The sequence below is a fragment of the Sphaeramia orbicularis genome, chromosome 17, assembly GCF_902148855.1.
Source record: "Sphaeramia orbicularis chromosome 17, fSphaOr1.1, whole genome shotgun sequence".
NCBI lineage: Eukaryota > Metazoa > Chordata > Actinopteri > Kurtiformes > Apogonidae > Sphaeramia > Sphaeramia orbicularis.
Genome location: NC_043973.1, coordinates 3386112 through 3407239, shown reverse-complemented (window position 1 = coordinate 3407239; position 21128 = coordinate 3386112). Strand labels below are relative to the sequence as shown.

At 37.9% G+C, this 21128-nt stretch overlaps 1 protein-coding gene across 1 annotated transcript in view; it reads left to right on the top strand.

The window, feature by feature from the left end:
• atp1a2a (ATPase Na+/K+ transporting subunit alpha 2a) overlaps positions 1 to 21128 on the top strand; it is a 77627-nt gene that overhangs the window by 43290 nt on the left and 13209 nt on the right. Inside the window, exons 12-18 of the mRNA XM_030159490.1 lie at positions 2254 to 2333; positions 7336 to 7445; positions 10922 to 11097; positions 13046 to 13182; positions 13518 to 13668; positions 14448 to 14616; positions 19405 to 19559. Coding sequence (XP_030015350.1) covers positions 2254 to 2333; positions 7336 to 7445; positions 10922 to 11097; positions 13046 to 13182; positions 13518 to 13668; positions 14448 to 14616; positions 19405 to 19559 — 978 coding nt within the window. The remainder of the gene's footprint in view (positions 1 to 2253; positions 2334 to 7335; positions 7446 to 10921; positions 11098 to 13045; positions 13183 to 13517; positions 13669 to 14447; positions 14617 to 19404; positions 19560 to 21128) is intronic.

Below are 21128 nucleotides of genomic sequence, written 5' to 3'. Positions count from 1 at the left end.
ATGAAATGGAACTTTAAGATTTGATGGATCTTTAAGATAGATTTGATGATCTCAGTGTTTTTATAGGATAGAATCTGTGTTCAAAGGTCAAACAAATACTCCTACTCAATAGTACACTGTAAAAAATGACTGTAGAATTAACACCAAAAAGTTGTAAAATTGCAACATAAAAAAACTTTAAGTGACAATATAATGCAACATTGTTTATCTGCAAAGATTTTTGTGTCAATGATTAAATCAAATATAGCTGTAGTTCTTACAGGAAGAGTATGTTAACAAAACCAGATTTGTATGTAGAAATGATGTATTTCTATTGTTCTTAGAAAATAACACTATAAATTGAAAAACATTGTGGTGCAGTTTAAATTGCAAGACCATAATGTTGAAATAACGGCCTATTTGCTTTTTTTTCCTCTTTTTTTTTTTTTTTTAAATAAAAAAAATATATAAAATAGTAAACATCTGACAATTTAACATTTTAAACTTGTAAATTAATGGATTGGTAGAGTGGGTAGATAACCAAAGGGTTGGTGGTTCGAATCCTGGCTCGGACTGTCCACATGCCCATGGAAGACACTGAACTCTAAATTGCTCCCAGTAGGACCTGGTGGGTTTGGAAAGCGCTTTGGACACCATAAAGGTGTTTAAAACGAATAAATAAATAAGTGTAGTCCATTTACCATTTAAATCCAGTGTTAAATCTACGTGTTTAAAATGTTAAATTTGCATGTTACTCCGTAAATATGTTTACAGTTGGATGTGTTTTTTACAGTATTGTTCTGGAAACCACAGCTGCCAGTTTTTTCCATAAAAACAACAGCATTTTTTTTACAGTGTATTTGAGGTTAAATACACCCCTTTTTCCTTGATTTCATATTAATTTACACTGAAATACTCACTATTAGAAGTTTTGATCTTGAGAAGCAAAATAGCGAGTAATTGTGGTTAACCACAGCAAATTATGTAATTAGTTTGTTAATTTATTCATGAATTGACAGTCCTAATATAAGCATTTCTGTTTGTGTATCTGTGTAAAGAGATAAAAAATACAGACCGTGGAAACATAACAATTTTTATCATGTATGAAAAAATCTGCTGCATGACTTGGATACTAAAGTGTATACTGTATGTTTTTTATGCAGCATGACTGCATCATGAATATTCATTTTCAACCTTATTTCCATCCAGAGAAGGATGCCTGAACACACATGCTTTTTTTTTTAACAACATCCTGCTTAACATTCATACACTTCCACACTTTCTCACCAGGGAGCGGCCCAACAGGCTACAAACACACTGCCGGCCACCCAGATGCTTCTGTGAAACTACTAACACATTAAATGTTGTGACTTGCACAAAATCAACACCTACATCCTATAGAACTAAGTTTATAAACCACTTTTTATTGTTACCTTTGATGATCGTAGATGAGTGTCATTTTCTGTATGATACAAAAGATTTACATTCCTCTCAGTGCGATAGATGAGAAAAGCAGACAGTGATGAAAACCAATGCTTGAAGAGCTATGAAAGCAGACACAGAGCTCTTTAATACTTTGCTCAAGGGCACAGCAGCAATTAAGAAAGACAGAGTGTTACTGTTTTACTTTTCACACCCAGTCTTACCCATCTGGAGTTCTGAACCAGCATATGAATAACATGAGGTTGAAGCAAACAAAGACTTCCTGCATGCATTCCGTGCACCTGTTCCTTAACTTAAAATAGGAACGCCTGTGTTGAGGGGAGGGAAAAAAGCAATTTTGCTCTGGTTTTCTGAGATTAGATATGCTGTGACTCAGATACAAATTACCTGAGGGAGTGTGTGCATTTGTAGGTGTATGTGTGGGTGTGTGCATTCTTGTGTGGGGGAAAGGGTAGTGCGAGCTGTAACGCCACAGGAATACATGTGTGAATGAACGCTCGTCAACACGGAGAATACATATGACTTGCTGCGTGCACTCAGTCAAGTCAACTTCGATAAGACTTTTATTTCAACCCACTTGGAAAAAAATATGACAGCAGCTCCCAAAAAATGATTGCAGGCACCAACATGAAATTCACTGTTGAGTATTTTTAACAAGCACGTCCATCTGAAACATTTTGTACTAAAAGTGTAATATTTTAGATCAAACGCACAAAGAAGAAGCAGCGGAAAGCAGCCGACAACAAAGCACAAACAGTTAATGGCAAACACTTTTATCTGAAAGCTCATGTTGTGTTCTCGCCAGTAATCCTGTTCTTTCCATTTTTCAAGCTTTCTATCCATGAGGTGGAAGATAATCCATCTGGTCATATTCTGGTCATGAAGGGAGCGCCGGAGAGGATCTTAGACAGGTTGGTTAATCGATCTCATAAATCGGGACTCACAGAAGTTTGACCCTTTGTATACTTCCCATTCCTTTATACTAATTTAAAGTAGCATTATTCTCAAAACTGCAGTGCCAGTACTTTATGTGTGCATTTATATTACAGCAATAGTACCAGCTCAATACTGATATGTTATTTCAGGCATGCAGTTAAAGAAAACTTAAGGAGTCTTTAAAGGGGCAGTTTGTCAGGTTAAGATAAAAACAAAACCATTATACTATCAAGAGAGGGGGCAACATTTCTCTGCGCTAATCTCTGAAAAAATAACACTCCTGTCATTAAATCCTCACACTTTGCAGTCATCATATGCTGCTTTTTCACTGCCGTTGTCAGCTCCACTCCCTTGACGGTGGCATGGCTCGGCTCAGTTTGGCCTGCAGTGCACAGCATTTCCACTACAGGTATAGGACTTTATCAGCGTGGCTGGTCATTAAAGCGATGCAGCCTAAACTATTGTGATGTTGTCTTCAACATTATTGCAGCTACAAGAAACGAAACAATGGAGGAGGTTGACCTTAAAACTCTGAATGAATGTGTTCAAGACCACATGTTATAGTAACATTTTTAAGGTGAGAATCTTATTGTTTGCACTTACAATCTGTGGTCAGTTTATCCAAGGAGGCTACTTTTCAAAGTTTTCTTGCCAGCTTGGCTTGGTGGCCCACATCTCAACATAAGCAGCAATGATTCTGGTTCAGCCAAACAGACCCAAACGTCCATCAGTGACCAAAATCATTCACTGATATAAAATGCTAAATATCTGTTGATCCGTTAATCCTATCAATATGAATGAATGAATGAATGAATGAAATCTTTATTTTGAACATGTAGACAGTGAAATAAAAACATAAATCAACCAGCAAAATATAAGTACTGGTACATAAGTGACTGATAAGCAAACAAACCACAAAAAAAAAAAAAAAAAAAAAAATAATATTATAAAGAAAACAAAGGAAATGAAATTATATATGCTCGAAAAGGAGTAGGAAGAAGTAAAAACTTACATACTCCTACCCCCAATTACTATTTCTTATGATCACTGTATAGTGATTATTATTTTGCATGAATATCAATATAATAATAATAATAATAATAATAATAATAATAATAATAATAATAATAATAAAAATAATAATAACAGTAGTAGTAGTATAACAATATCATACTTCCTTTTTCTTAGATACACTAATATGATAATACCTATTTACAACTTATCCTACCAGATATTAATACCAGATATTAATAAAAACTAAAAAACAAAAACAAAACAAACAAAAACATATACATATATAATATAAATACATATAATATTCTATATCGTTCTCTATAGTAATATAGTAATAATATATTCATATATTCATATTTAAACTAGATATTATCAGCACATATATGGCAAAGCCTCACTATGAAAAACAACCAGATCCCCCCCCCCCCCCAATACATGTAAATAATTGGTGTAAAATGCAGTTTGTCATCTTTACATAGTCATCAGATATTATTTGGATATATTTGGATGTTCAGGGGCTTTGCATTTACTGTGGAAACACGGCCATCTTCTACAACATTGATTCACCAGTAAAACCCATGGAGTTTGACAAATGACAGTGGGTGGAGACACTTGGTTCATGTTCAGTTAATGATAGATTTTTCTGACAGAATGAACTTTTTCATCAGTTTTCTCTGTTTTGGATACAATAACTTTCAACTTTAGTCTGAGCTTTAGTGATCATCTATATAATCAGTACATTAAATATAGGAAAATAGCTGATTTTCACTTAAAAATGCAAAATACAGAGCACAACATTAGAGTAAATGGCGATAAATCATTTAAGGAAGGTGAAAAATGGAGAACAATTCGTTTGGGTATTGCCACAAAAGCAGCACTGGGTTTTTATGGGTTAAGTGCTGTGTTGTTAAATGTAGTATTAATAATAGTATCTGATAGTCCCTGGAGGTCCCTGCTCTCACACACTGGAAATGCCAAAAAAGCTGTCCCAAGTCATGAGTAGATCTGATACCATCAGTGGAAAAGTGACAGGAGTTGTGCGATTCCCATTACATTTAGCAAACACACTTTTGTTGTTCGCCCTTTTTATTACTAACTCGTCCTGTGTAGTTTATGCTTTTAAAACCATTCAAAAATGTGCAGCTCTTCAAGTGGAGGTACAGACCCCATGTTTCCAAATTGAGCCCATGACATCTACAGGGGGCTTGACTGCAGAACCAACATCCTGGTCCTACCCCCACTGTCAACCACTCAACTCAGTGCAGTTAATGCCCATTATCAGATCCATGTTGTCCCTCCTTGGTGATGATGGCTACCAGATGCTTCCTAGCATCAGCCTCTATTCCCAGATGCCCATGAGTTTTCCAGAGGGACTTCTCCACAGATTCCCTACAGTCCACTTCCACTGACAGATTCCAGGCTTTCCACCCCTTCTGTTGACTCTCAAGGACAAGACCTTGATATTTTGTCCACTTATGGTCATACATTTCCTTTATTCCCTCCTTGCAGGTCTTGAGAGTCGTTACCACAGCTTGTGAGATATCATCCCATTTTTAGATCAAGTTTTAGTACCACGATTCTTCCTTAAATTATGGTAACCTAACTGTAATTTCAGTGATTTTGGAAATCATACAGGTATGATCGAGACAGCTTGATATCCTTGATATTCCTTTCTGTCCATGAATTTACTGTCCAACAAAAGAGTGGTCTGCCTCCTTACCATGATCCCAAGAAAGATCTTTCCTTCCATATTTTAAGAATTAGTTTGTCCAGAAATCCTTAATGCTCTTTTAGGAGCAATGGTGCAGTAATGAGAAGCAACACAGTCAAAAAAGACTTGCAGTGCATTTACAGCGATACTTTGACTTACGGGTTTAATTTGTTCCGTGACCGAGCTCATAACTAAATTTGCTTGTATATCAAATCAATTTTCCCCATTGAAATTAATTGAAATGCCATTAATCCATTTCAGCCCCATAAGTCGAAATACATTGAGATAATGTCTAGCCTATCCAAAACTTATTTCTAAACTATGAGTAATGTGATTTGAACCTACAGGGGTTGGACAAAGTAATGGAAACACCTTCTATGATGCCACAATGTTAGGTGTTTCCATTATTTTGTCCAACCCCTGTATGTGTAACTTATATTGAACTTATCTCCAATGCATATTGATGTTTGCAGAGGTATTTGACATGTTCTAGATGACCTTTTTTCACCTCTTCCAGACACATGACAAAACGTTTCAGCACCTCCCTTCTGGACAGCGACTGGACTTTGTTGTGCAAAATTAGATAATAGCTGTAACACCTAATATCACCATAATCTTCAAATTTTGAATTACATTTAGAAACAACAAACTAAAATAAAATACATTTAACCTGTCCTTCAACATTTTTCTTTTTATTGGCTATGACAACTAGTGGCGGTGTATCTGAAGCTCGCTCGCAACTTGGATTTTGGCTCGCAACTCAAAGCAAAAAATAGACTGAGCGACGGCTCGTAACTCAGAAAACTCGTAAGTTGGTGCACTCGTAAATCAAGGTACTACTGTATTAGTATTACTATTATTGTATTTTGTTCTTTGCTGCCAAATGTGATTTCTTGTTAGATTGACTCACTGTGCTTCTTGAGGTACATCGTGGTATTACAAGACAGGATGGACTTGGGCCACCTGGTTAGCACTCTGTAGAAACCTTTGTATCATACACCACTGACATCTTTGTCAAGCGTTTTTTTTTCACACTCCATTGATAATTCAGTTCAAATTTGGAATGTTTTAAACTGTGAATATCACAAATTGCCTCTTTAAATGACCGTGACTCCCTCATCTTCCTGCAGGGTTATTTGTATTTGCAGGCTATATTTGTGCCTCATTTCACTCATATGGTCACACTGAGTAATGCGGCATCAAGGTCAACCCTGGTTTGTCCATATGTTACTCTGTAGCCTGAAGTGCCCTTTTGAATTTGTCCACATTCCCCTGGCCTCAGATTGTTTTTTTCTGTTGTGGTCTCCTTAAATGCTGTGGATAACTCATTTGTGTATATTCATAACCCCAGCCAATGCCATAAACAAGGTACTTCATTTCATTTCCAGCTCCTCTCTGTTTATCTCACTGTAGCAGAGTATTTATTGACCGTCTAAGACATAATTAATCAATATATGATCAATTAATGTACATTTGGTAGTATTCAAATCATGCTAGTTGTATAAGGGCTCATGGAAACAGTCCAGTAATTTTGGTTTCAGAGATGATGTTTTAGGATGATGATGGCAATGTTTTGGCAAAAATTTTGATATATTGTGCTACTGTAAGACAGGCATTATATTGTGTTTTTTAAACCTAATTTAGGAAAACTGTCTTGGAATAGAACAAACCACCATCTGCATAGCATTTCAGTAAGAAAATATTTGTATTCAGTCTGGTCAATGTGGTCTGCATTTGTATTTTTCACTGAAAGATCCAACACCACATTAATTTTTAGGCAGGCTGAGCAAACAAATGGACATTTCCTATATCAGTTAAAAGAAAAGTGATCTGGCCACAAATCTTTGCACAGAAGCTATCATAGGAGACATGTTGTAAAAAAAAAAAAAAAAAAAAAAAAAAAAAAAGGTTTTCATTTTATGTCATTATTAAAGAGTAATAGAGCCTCTAAAAATAATGTTAAAGTATCAAAATGTACAATTGCCAGAGAAATGAATTCAGCCCCTTATCAGATAACCAGGCCTGAGAGGAGCTGTGTTGAATTCTATATATTTGTGATGGTAGAACCTCCCTCAGTCAGAGCTCCAGGAATGATCAGAACCTTGGACTGATTTGCCAGGGTGTCTGTGGGACGGTATCCATGGTGTTGGTAGCAGAAGCTCATTTGTGTTTAAATCAACAGACACTACTCCAGTATTTTTGAAGATGTTTTGCATTTGCTCTTCAGTTATTAATTTATGACTGCTTTACAGATGCAGTACCATTATGATCCAGGGCCAGGAGCAGGCACTTGATGAGTCCTGGAGAGAGTCTTTCCAGAATGCCTACATGGAGCTGGGAGGACTTGGGGAGAGAGTGCTGGGTATGTTTGCACACTCTCTGCAGCAGTGCTTCCCAACCTTTTTTGGCTCTTGACCCCATTTTAACATCACAAATTTCTGGCGACCCCAGACATTTAAAACAGAGACTTTTTTTTTTTGGCTAAAATCAATTTGTTTTTGATCATGTAATAGTTTGCTATACTATGTTGCAAACAAATGTTAATTTTAGATGACATTTAGTCTATGTAATGTATATTATTATGGATGGAGGCAGAAAAGCCAGGTGTAGATTACCGCACAAAGTGACAGTTAGATTTTCCTTGGTCAGGATATGTACAGTCAGTCCAGCTTGGATTTACAAGGCTGACAATTAATACTGAAAAAACAAGAACTCAAACTATGAATGATGAAAGGACTGCAGCATCTGAAACTGACCACAATGAACACTGACAGATAAACAGAATCACAGTGCTTCAGTTTCAGCTTCAGAGTTTGTCATGTCTTATATGTATTAGGATTCTCCCAACTCACCATATAGTTTTTATTTATTTCTTTTTTTTCTTTTTTTTTTATCAGTTACTAGAAATTTCGGGGTTCCCCATTTGAATTCAAGGTGACCCCACGTGGGGTCCCGACCCCAAGGTTGAAAAACACTGCTCTAAAGACTATCAAATACCACCTTCTTTGGGTAAAAACTTTGTTATTACTTGCAGTTCAGCTTCCAATATCTCCCAAATGTTTAGCATCCTGACTTTGTAAATGTCATCAGTTTGACAACTGAAGAAAAAAAAAAAAAAAATCCTGGCATTTTTATAAATTGCCATAGGTAACAATTATGAGCTATCATCATTTTGTAAGAGTAGGTGTCACTTTTTTAAACAGCAAATGTGGAATAGTGCCATTGTTGGGGTGAAACTCCTGATATCATGTAAATTATTAAGTCTGTGTTTTGCCTTGGGTGATGATGATGACGGGTCAGGTGTTTGATGACAGAGGAAGGTTTCTGCACCTTTAGACTGTGCCTGCTTTTTCATCAGAAGTGTTGTATTTTTCTTTGCCCCTGCTGGGATTCAGCAGACACATATTTCAAGGGCTGTGGATCATGAATTAATAAAAGTGGCTGATCCAATTTGTATTTCAAGTATTGCAACCACCTCGAAATCTCCACCTCAAATTAAAAGTGATTTGTATGCATACTGTAAAGTAAAGAGCTGGAGCAGGGAGAGAACAATGTGTTGGATGTGAGGGTGGCTTTGAGAGTCCTGAGATCTTCACATTTTCATTTCATTGTGATGTTTTCCTGTATATAGCAAGATATTCTGGAGCATCTTTAGAAATGTATTGGTTGTTTAGAACAGTGGTTCTTAACCTGGGGTGCACGCCCCCTCAAGGCAGAGATCCCAGGGGGATGTGGGCTTTGTCTGCACTGAGGTTACATGTTGTGAAAATTAAATTTGTGCATGTTAAAGAAAAAATACTTATACACCCAATAAGATAATCAAAAGTCTGCATGAACCCCTGCAAAACTTAATTTTTCTGCATTTAAAAGTATCAAGCTCTCCAGTAGCAACACCCTCTTGACCTCTGAAACTTTGTGACCCCCACAGCCAAAGCAACAGTATCGTCAGGTCAGATAGATAATTCATCTGAGTTTTTTCCCCTGTTGTCAGTTTATCATCATATGTATAAACATCATGTCTGAAAAATGCAGATGACTCATCAGTATCAAAAAAGGAAGTTGAGAGTTACCTTAACTTTGTTTTTAGTGAAGGACAGGACAGTTTCGACTGGGGGGGCTGGCTTGTCTTGGACACAAGCGGGGGGGCTCCAAGTAAAAAAGGTTAGGAACCACCGGCTTAGAACATAAAACATGCTTAACCCATTAAGACCCAAACATCCACCATTAACCAAAAGCATCTACTGATCTAAAATGTTTAATAACTGTTGATGCACTAATCCTAATAATATATTGAGGTAAAATGCAGTTTGTCATCTTTTCATGGTCATCAGATATAACCCATGTGGACGTTCAGAGGTTCCGTAGTGAACATGGAAACACCATCATCTTCTACAGCATTGATTCACCAATAAAACCCATGTCGTCTGACAAATGACAGTGGTTGTGCACACTCCTTTGATGTACAGTTAATGATATATTTTGTTGAAAAAGTCACTTTTCTTCTGTTTTATTTGTTTTGATATAATTATAAAAATTAATTCTGAATTTTAATGTGCATCTACATGATCATTGACTTAAATATGGGAAAATAACAGATTTTCACTGAAAAATACATAATGCAAAGGATAATGATAGATAGATAGATAGATAGATAGATAGATAGATAGATAGATAGATAGATAGATAGATAGATAGATAGATAGATAGATAGATAGATAGATAGATAGATAGATAGATAGATAGATAGATAGATAGATAGATACTTTATTGATCTCAAACTGGATAATTGTAGTGCAGCAGCAGCATGACGGACAGCAAAAACAGAATATAAGATCAACAATAGAATACAAGAGTAAACACTCTATACATAATAAATTTGAAGTATAAAAAACAGAAATGGTATAAAAGCAGTAAGGTGCAACAATAAACTGTAATGTGCAAACTAAAATGGAATTGTTCAGTAATATGGACAGTGAAGTGCACCGTGGAAATATGTTTATGACCAGGTTTGAACATCAGGCAGAGGTGAGTTTATTGTACAGTGAATGGCATGTGGCAGGAAAGATTTCCTATATCTGTCCATTCAACAGCGGAGCTGTAATAGTCTGTTAGAGAAGGTGCTCTGCTGTCTGTCCAGTGTGTGGTAGAGAGGGTGCTCATCATTGTCCACAATGGAGATCACTTTCTTCAGCGTCCTCCTCTCCACCACAGTCTCAAAATAGTCCAGAATGTTATGATGCTATAATAAATGGTGATAAATCACTTAGGAAAGACAAAAAAAATCATTTGGAAGTGACAAAATAATGATAAAACAGTTGGAGGTCTTTAAGAGTTAATATTTTAAATTAAAAATACCCCATGTAGCTCCTTTAACAATAGAATATATAATCTCCTTCCATAACCTGCCTTAGTCAGTGAATGTTTAGTATCTGTAGTAGCTGTGGACAGGCAACACCAGTGCACCTGTTTATTGAAAACTCCCCTTTTCTTCCTAATTTTATGTGAGATGATCTAATAACCTTTTAATTTACTCTGAGATTTTATGAAAATCTACATTGTCAGCAAATTAAATATAGGAAAATACATCATTTTCACTGAAAAATGCTGGTGATAAATCAGTTGAGAAAGACAAAAAATAATTTGAAAGTTGTGTCAAAACTAGTTATGAGTTTTTGAGGGTTTGGGTCAAGAAAACTTGGTCTCCTCCTTAAAGTGTCATTTGATACATTTGATGCCAAAACAAAACAACATGTTTTTTTCTACTGCCTGCAGTGCGCTTTGAGATGTCATTTCAGTTGGTTATGAACAGCTATCTCACTGATCCCTCCACTCTTACAGGCTTCTGCCACCTGAATCTGTCTTCATCCCAGTTCCCTCGAGGATACACTTTCGACACTGACGACATGAACTTCCCCACCGAGCAGCTCTGTTTCCTGGGCCTCATCGCCATGATTGATCCGCCACGTGCCGCTGTGCCTGATGCAGTTGGAAAATGCCGCTCTGCTGGCATCAAGGTAATTGGTTCCACATATTCAGCCGTCATTGTGGGTTCATGGGAAAAAAAATCCCTTTTCTTCCCGAGGCTTCATTTAGTGGGGTTTTCAGAGATGTGATTTCAATGTCAAATTTTATTTTGAATTTTGAATCAGAGCCCAAATGAAAACTGATTCCCCCAGGGAGTCCTGATCACTGATGATCAGTACATAAATAAAGTGGTATTGTTGAGAGAAAGCCACTGGTGATGTATTCACTGCATTCACTCGAAAGACAAGACCAGCTCCAACCACTAGACTAACAGTGAGGATGTTTGCTTCATGGTTGTAAACTCAACACTCAACAAACAATTTATGTCTTGGCGAGTGCATGAAGAGATAACAATGAAAATACACACCAGGCAGTGTAAGCAGTTTTGCATCAAGGGGTTACAAATCTTTACAGCACCACATTTGGTGTGAAAACCATATTTTTTCTGTTCTTCCTACTCCGTTGGATATGCACAAGACCAAAAAAATGTCAGTCCTAACATAAAAATGAAAAGAACACCAAGCAATATGGGATAAACTCACTGTGTTCAAATAAGAATGTTATTCAGAAGGTGTAAATTCAGTCGATTTACAGGTTTTCATACTCATCTGTGACTGCAAATGTTTTGTCAGAAGAGCAATAAGCTGGGCCGCAGGAAGAGTAAACAACCTCCACCAGGGATAAAAATATGTAATGAGTAGAATGAGTTATTTCACACACAGGATGCTCTGCAAATATGAAATAGAGATTTTGTGCATTCATTGTCAGGTAGTTATATGATTACTTTGATAATGATTTAAAAAAAACATTAATAGGCTTTAAATAATGAACTAGAGGCAGGAATGAGTCAAATGGCTGTAAAGTTTTTTGATAAAAGGCTTTAAATTTGATGATAAGTTAAGTGTAAGTTTTGGTTGCAGCATTGAAGTTGTGTGATTGTATATATGTAGTTATTATACGATCCTCTCAGTAAAGGTAATTAAAGACATTCTGTAGACAGTGCTACATACAGTATTGTAATGTATTGGCCTGGATGCATCAAAGGCTAAACCAGTGTTACTGATAAATCTGTGTCATTGATAAATGAGTGTTATTGCTTTGTACGAGGCCTTCGGATAGATAAATGCAGACTTGTGGCTTATGAAGCAAATACGTACACCTGGCTTTGTGTGAAAGAAGATGGAGATATCTACTCTTTCATTACTATTAAATGAATAAACAGAAACAACAAAATGGGTTTCACACATGTTCATACCTTGTGTTTGTCCATCACCTTCATAGTCAGTTAATCCCAAAAGACCACTTTTGGTTAAAGTTTAGTTCTGACCACCACACAGAAAAACTTGGGTTAAAAATATTAGCTGTATTTTGCAGAAAGCAAAAATGAAATCCACCGTACACCATGTTCTATTGTCAATGATGTGACAAAAAGATGTATGCCTTTTGGCAAAATTATTTGGTTCCATCATTTGCTTTTATTGAAGTGATACAAAACGCTGTACTGGATGTGTCAAAAAAGCTACTTTAGGAAATAAAGAAGCTTGCATCATTCCACAACTAGACAATCATCACTGAAACTAGTTGTAACAATCAGACAACAATGACCAATCTGAAGGTTTTTTGAGCAGATGTAGGTGTACTGGGGATTGTTAGCCAAGCCGTTGGTCAAATGCAAGGTTTGTTTTAGGTCAAAAGCTTGCTGCTTTGGCAGTTATTCTACTCCAAAACCATATTTCTTTGGAGTTTACCGGTAGAGTTGAACCTCTAACCTGTGATAGCACCATTCCTGTCCTACACAACACATTTCAAAGACGTATAGACCCTGAAGGCAGATGCTGTGTCTGAAACATGCAGTGACACATGGCGTACAGATGAGCTACAGTGGGGTCTTAATATGATAACGCTCTCTGATTTATGGGACCTTCTGTTTGTGGTCAGGTGATCATGGTAACAGGGGACCACCCAATCACAGCCAAGGCCATCGCTAAGGGCGTGGGCATCATCTCAGAGGGCAACGAGACGGTTGAGGACATCGCAGAGAGGCTGAACATCCCTCTGAGCCAAGTTAACCCCAGGTGTCTGAATATATATATATATGTGTGTGTGTGTGTGTGTGTGTGTGTGTTGTTCAGATGGTGGGCGTGTGTGTGTGTGTGTGTGTGTGTGTTGTTCAGATGGTGGGCGTGTGTGTGTGTGTGTGTTGTTCAGATGGTGGGCATGTGTGTGTGTGTGTGTGTGTTGTTCAGATGGTGGGCGTGTGTGTGTATGTGTGTGTGTATGTGTGTCAGAAAGGGAAAAACAGCAAAACAAACTTAAGGTGAAGGCAGGAAAATGTCAGTGCTGCCTTTTGCATAATTGGCCCTGCTATCACTGACTCTTCATTGTATGTGTGTGTGTGTGTGTTTTCCAGGGATGCAAAGGCATGTGTGGTGCACGGGTCGGACCTAAAGGACATGAGCACAGAGTACCTGGACGACCTGCTGAGGAACCACACTGAGATTGTATTTGCCCGCACCTCTCCTCAGCAGAAGCTCATCATAGTGGAGGGCTGCCAGAGACAGGTCACTGGACAGGAGTGTATGTGTGTGTGTGTGTGTGTGTGTGTGTGTGTGAATATGGATGTTTGTGTGTGGCCTTTCCAAAAGCATACAGCTGAATAGCAATATGTGTGTTTATAAGGTTGAATATAAGCATGTGTGTGTGTTTGAGATAAAGTCTGGATGAATGCTTGAATGTGTCTGTTTATTTCTAAGTGTGGCGATATGGTTGAATGGTTGGCGTGTGTGTGTGTGTGTGTGTGTGCGTGTGTGTGTCCCTGCCATTTAAGACTGAATAGTTTTCTGTGCATGTGCTTTTGTGTGTTTTTCTGGGAGCCATTTGTTAGTGCAGGTGCTTGAATAGATGGATACAGGGTTTTGTGTGCAGGCGTGTGCATGCATTTTAAGCTCATTTATGTGGTAGTTCAATACATATATGTTTCCTTAAATGACTGGCTGCAGTATGCGCTAATTTATGAAAGCCTGATTCTGTAGTACATGCTCAACTTTTCTATGCGAAAAGTCATAAACAGATGTGTGTATTGACTTGCACTCACGGCGTCATATATTGAGGTCATGCTACAGTTCACCGTGACTCATTCTCTCACTCCATGTGACTGAACAACTGCAACTCAATTCCATTTTTCATTTAATCTCCCCAGAGCTACTTTGAAAAGACATTATTAAGACACTGGGGGAAGGGGTGGGTGGTGGTGGTGGTGGGGGGGCAGGGAGAAAAGCTTAAATCACAGTACTTATCTTTTACGTTATGACACTTTTTGTTCGGTGCTCTTTGTCTGTAGGGGGCCATCGTGGCTGTGACTGGCGATGGCGTGAACGACTCCCCTGCCCTCAAGAAAGCTGACATTGGCGTTGCCATGGGGATCACCGGCTCTGATGTATCCAAGCAGGCAGCTGACATGATTCTGCTGGATGATAACTTTGCGTCCATCGTCACCGGAGTGGAGGAGGGTGAGTCTATGTGTGTATGTGTGTGTGTGCGTGTGTGTGTATGTGGGGGGGGGGGGGGGGTGTCTTTATTTCATTTTGTCACATGAAGAGTGACAGAATGAAATAATGAAAAAGAGAATCTGAGCTCAAAAATTGAACTACTGAGACAGAGGGATAATTCACAGCCACTTTTTCATATACCACATGAGACAAGGGATATCAACAAAATCTAATATTTTGATTGTTGGTAATATCATGCAGGATTTAATTGATCTGTGGATCTGAGATTTAAGACTTAAGAGTTTAGTCAGACTTCAGTCATGAAAATCATTAAAATCAGGGCAATCCTTGTTGTGAGACTCCTGTGAGATTTAGCACTGTACAACTGAAAACAAACACATTCAAATCTTCAGTTTTGAAATGGTAAAACTATGGAACAATAAAAAGAAATGAGACAGCAACAAGCAGGACCTACTGTACATATTTAATAAGGATGCCTTTACAATGAAACAACTTGGGATCTTCAGAGCTTTGAAAGAGAAACGTTCAACTTTTTAATCGTCAGTGTTCAGAGTCCTGACGGCTGGGCCTGCAATTAATTTATGATGCAGTGACAAAGGATCATTAAGGACTTAGAACTTGACTAGCATTCAGATATTCATTCAGTCACATTGTATTCATGATGACTTAGCAGGTAGCATCAAATAATATTTTCCATTTCAGTAAGTCTTGAAAATTAAGTAATTCAGCCTTGATGAAAAGAGTAACAACAGGAGATGACAATATTAATCCACAGCAAAATAACAACACCCAATACCTGCACACATTAGCACACACATATGTTATCACACTGGTTTACAATTAGCACACCTTTCAGGGTTCTCACTAGGATTTTTTCACAGCGTAGGGGCACCATGTACATGGTGTGAGTTTTGTAGGGCGGTCCGGGGGCATCCTCCCCCGGAAAATTTTTAAATTTATAACTCTCTGAAACACTGTTTCCTGCATTTTGAGGGGCAAATTTTGAGGAATGAAGCCAAGTTTTTGTCTTTGCTACAACAATGATTAAAAGCAAAAACGGTTTTGTTTTTGTTTTTTTGTGAATGGTAATTATTGATGGGAATTACTCCATACGGGATAGTCAGAGCGGCGCTCACACTACACGCACGCACAAACAGGCTAAATTTTAGATATAATTTTCCACAGGTGATCGGTCTGTTTAAATAAGATAAATTGATTGAAGTCTCATTGTCAGCCAATGAGCGTAAGGCAAGTGATGTTGCGGGGCAGGCGTCAGACAACACCAAGGCACACAAAGGGGTGTTGATTGTATTGTTCTCATTTCCTGTCTGCAGTGCTTTGCACCAAGTCAAAGGTAGGGCTGCACAATTTTGGCAAAATTAATTTTTTCCTCTAAAACTCGATTTTCGATTTTGAGTTCGATTTTTGGGTTAAATTAGAAAAGACAACAGAAGTCTGCATGTCATTTTCATGAGCAGCCCACAATGCAAGCCACTGCTCCCTACCTCAAATCTGTGATGGCATCACGTAATGGGCCCACAGAAGTTTTCCGAAAGTCCTCCGACGCTGTTCCGGGGGACCCCGACATTCAACGACGGTAGCAAGAACCCTGCCTTTAATGGATTTATAAATGGTCGGAAGGGAGGTTTTTAATAAGGTTGTAAACACTTTAGCAACAGTTCTCATATGTGCATCACACTTACTATTCAGCAATGTTGATACAGTTAAATCAGATTTAGTTAGTTGCTTAGTTGACTACATCTGGTCCATTTATCAACCACTATAATACTTTTTATGTCAATCAACTGCCTGTGTCAATACAGTTACCACAATACTGTACAAATACAGATGACAGCTAGCGTGTTTAGAGTTATGAGGCATTGTTAGGGCTGCTCATGTAACTTCCAAATTACACCGCTGTTCCATAAAACAATCTCTGCTCTTCACAGGGTGCATTCATTGCTGTAACACAAACTACAATAACAGTTTAACAGCTTACACTTGGCTAGAAATGTCCATTTAGCTTGGGTGCTAACTACTAGCATGCTAATTGCTAACATTTTAATCACAATTTATCTTAAAATATTTTAAATTTTTTTCGTGAACACTCATGTCAGGGACACACAAAATCCAGGACAGATCACAAATCGCTGCAGTGTCTGACACAACACTTAAGCACCAGTTGCTAAGTGCCCCTGATCATGGTACTGATGAGGATCTGGGAGCTGGTCCCAGGGTGCCTCCAATGGCAGCTCACAGCTTCTAATATGTGCTAATGCTAATGCTAGGTGTTATTTGCATGGTTGAAATACAGACACTGAATTTCCCCATGGTGATAATAAAGCAAGTTAACCTTTTTTTGTTTTGTTTTTTTCTTTTTTAAACCCTTTATGAATGTCTTATTGCAAGGTGGTACCCAATTTATTGTAGATATTTAGATGGAGTACAAGGGACAAAAAATGGGGAAAGAGAGGGAAAGTTTTATTTTTGTTGTGGATTTCCAAAATGAAATTGAATGGGCAAGATTTACATTGACATGTCATTTTGGGAATAAAGTTTCATTCATAGATTCCAAGATTCAAGGTAAACTTTTGAGAATCAGACTAATAGTGTTAGAGCACATGGCCTTTACAAAATGCCTGTTACATGCATCTAGGACCTGGTGAAATCATTCTTCATCATGGGTTTTTGTAAAAAGGAAATACTATCGCTCTAAGCATGTAAATACATTAAAAAGTAATATGTATTGGATAGTATCAGGGGATGAGTGTAAAACATACTGGGATTTTGCACCAAAAATTGTTCAGGAGAAAGCACACAAATTTAAAAGAAGTACCCATATGTGTGCAAACTGATCAACTAGTAATGGATAGATGCAAGGATTGTGATAGTTACACCTGCATGCAAAAAGGATATGTTCTATCACAGGACACAATAAGACAACTGACCATATTGTTTACCCTTATGGTGTGGCGCTGAATCAGGTTCAATGGGACAAGCTACGAGTGAAGTAATGAACTAATGAAGGCTCCAATTCGATATGGCATTGATTTATGTAACCTGAAAGCTACATTTCATTTGGTTACATTAATGGTTAGCTGCTATGCAGTGTTCAAGAATGCCTACAGCACAAGAAACCACTCAAAAGTAACAGCGGACTACTTAATCACATCTATTTCTTTGCTACTCCCAACATGAAGTCATTTAGCACCTTTTCAGTCAAACAGCGGTTGTGATGAAGTCATCAGCTGACCTATGGATGTGTGTTCTCCTGTGCTTTCATCTGTAAAATGTATTGAATTGACCTGTCAATGCAGCCATTGATGGCCTCATCAAATTGTGCCAATCCATATGTCATAGTCCACTGGGACCTGTGTTGTGGTAAAGTCCAGGGCCAATGGCAGCTTTTCTCCTTTTAATAAAAACAAGTTCCAGTAAAAGCATGATTTGTCAAACTGTGTAGAACCAGGTTAGCTCTGTCTCACCTCATCAGTAATGAGTTTATTCTTACTACTGAAATGTTTCTGTTTCTGCTCTCCACCTCTCTATGTTGCTCAACGACACAGCAGCTCCACTTTACATTGATTGCTTATTCCTATCATTTGCATTCTTACTACTATGTATTTTTAACCTCAGCATAGGGTGACATCACAGTTTTGTTCTCCACTAATTGTGTGCAGTCTATGTTGTCCAAATCCTTTTTATTCTCAAAATGCAAAAAAGAACACCTATTTTTTTTCTCCTCAATGTGGTTGTAATTCTCTGTCATACTATATATCTTGACCAATATTGTGCAAGTTACTTCCAAACTGTAATCCTTTATAGATTACTTCTTACTGTTATTTAAAAGTAATTCCTTACCTTATAATATTACTTTCTCAGAATGGTAATGTGTTACATTACCCCTGTATTACTTTTGAGTTGCATACAGACCCTCTCTATAAATGGCGTATGCGCAGTAGAACCTCGCCCCTAAAGTCAAATAATACCCCCCCCCCCCCACACACACACACACAAGAGATAGGAGGGTCTTGGGATGAATAAATTTACGCCCTGAAGTACATGTGGACTGATAGCTCAGTAAGTAACACTACGATGTTCAAATCCCAGTTGGAATACTTGCATTTTTTTTTCAACATTTTACATGTGGGCGCATTCAGGGGGCATGGCGCAGAGGATGCCGGTAGATAAATCCACAATTGATAACGAATTCTAACTAGTCATATAGAAATGTTAGCTTACCTTGTCATTGCTGATCACGGGGATCATGCTAACTAGCTTCATATTGTAGGTAATTCATTTATCAGACAGGGGTAGTTGTTTGTTTACCTGCTTGACTAGTTTCAGCCATTTCCTGTAGCCTTTGTCATGTGACGCTTCTGACAAAGTAACTGAACTTTAACTAGCTTCTGTAAAGCAGAGTTAGGGTTAGTAATGAGCATATGTCCATGTGGCCAATGTACTGTCTTCTGCCATCTTCACCCATTGGCTGAACACCAACAGGAAACAGAACATTACAGATGGATTTGTGATTCCTTAAGGTGTCATGGTCTTGTTGTTTTTTGTTTTTAAATTATGGGTGAAAAGTGTGTTGTAACACAAGCGCTATTGAACATGTATCGATCGTATGTAAATATTACTGAAAATAGATTAGTAATGCCTTACACTACTGCATTACAGCAAAAAGTAATCCGTTACTTTATTACTTTATTACTTTTGTAACATGTTACACTGATCTTGAAGTCTACTCAAACAAATCTTTTCCTCTTGTGTTTGTGCCAACTCCAGGTCGTCTGATCTTCGACAACTTGAAGAAGTCCATTGCGTACACGCTGACCAGCAACATCCCAGAGATCTCACCCTTCCTCCTCTTCATCATCGCCAGCGTTCCTCTTCCTCTGGGAACGGTCACTATCCTCTGCATCGACTTGGGCACTGACATGGTGAGCAGCAGGGAAAGTAAACAGAGACATTCCTCCATTTACTGCCTAAATAACTTTGTGTATTTTTCGTCATCAACAAGTTCTGCTTTCTGAATAATCACCACCAATTACCATGGACTCAAAATGTGTTTTTAGTTTGTGTTACAGTGACTGTTATTGAGCAGATTTCACATTTCTGCACAGTTAGATGTTTTTTTTCATCAGATTCTGTCTAGACGATTAAAGTAACTCGTAAAGTACTTATACACACACCAATTACAGAACAAAACAAGTGTTTGTTCTTCTGTGTTTTGTAGTGATACTGTATATTCCAGGGCACTCTAGTGTGCTCAAAGCTATATTTTCACTAATTTTGATTCTCAATGAAGGGATTCTATTTATTAGCATGCTGCATAGCTCCAGGCAAGCTAAAGGTGACATTATGGAAAACAGTGTTAATACTAGTGTCAAATGTAAGTGCCTGAAGGTAAAAAGAACAAAACGTGTGGTTTAATTTGTACTTTCTGTCATTGGTAGAAATTCTCTTTTGGCTCACTGCCGACGTCCATTTGTTCAAGCAGAACAAAGAGCGGGTGACGCTCACACACAGATTTACATTTCACAGCTCTGCCATTTCCAGATGCCAGTCTCTCCATTGTATTTCCAGCAGCAACAAAAAGAGTTGCTGGCATGCCGTTTGCCTGAGGGGCGTAATCCATCATTGCAAAAGAAAGGAGGCATGGGATGAATATATTCAAAGAGACTTGTTCACTTGTGTTCATAACTTTAACTTTAATTTTTTCTGATCTCAGCCACCAGACATTAGTGTTCAGCAGAAATGAGTCTCTATACATTTCAGTGAGCCAAAAGCGAAAAATGTACAAGTCACGCCTTTCACTGCCAAAAACCTTGTTAACCCTCCGCAGGTGAGAGATACAGGGGAGCAGTATGTTCACCGCTTTAATAAAGCAGCTTTATTTATTTTACTCAGTCGACACAGAAGTTGAACTTCTTTGGTTTCCCCAGCAGCAGGACAGATTTGTTCATGTTGACAAATATTTTCTTAACTGAGTGAGATCACAGGGACAGAGCATTCTTTATTGGCTGGATTTTGTCTTTAAAGATGTGATGATTGAAGTATAAAAGCACCTAATTTGCTTGCCTGATTTGCATATAAAACCCCATCACTTCAAAGGCATGTCTAGTCTATTTAATAACCGCTGGTAGAATGAACAGCAGCATGTCTGCTTTGAAGAGAAGGGACCTGAAAATGAAAATGATTTAAATACCCAATAAAGTACCTGAAAAGTGTTTATAGTAGAGTACATGAGTAAAAGTACAAATTTCCCATGTCTGCTGGTGAGGTTGTTAACAGCTTGTTAACAGCTTAGTTCAACTACAGGCTACAGGCTTGAGGGCTCTGCTGAGACTTAGCAGTGACAAGCTGCACTTGGAGTCTGCTATGATTATTTTTAGCAAGCACTGCCATGTGGAAAAGAGATGGCTGCAAAAGGATGTTTATCAAAGCAAGATGTGGCACACTTAAGAATGCTTCAAATCTGAGAGATTGGATATTGCACAAACACACAC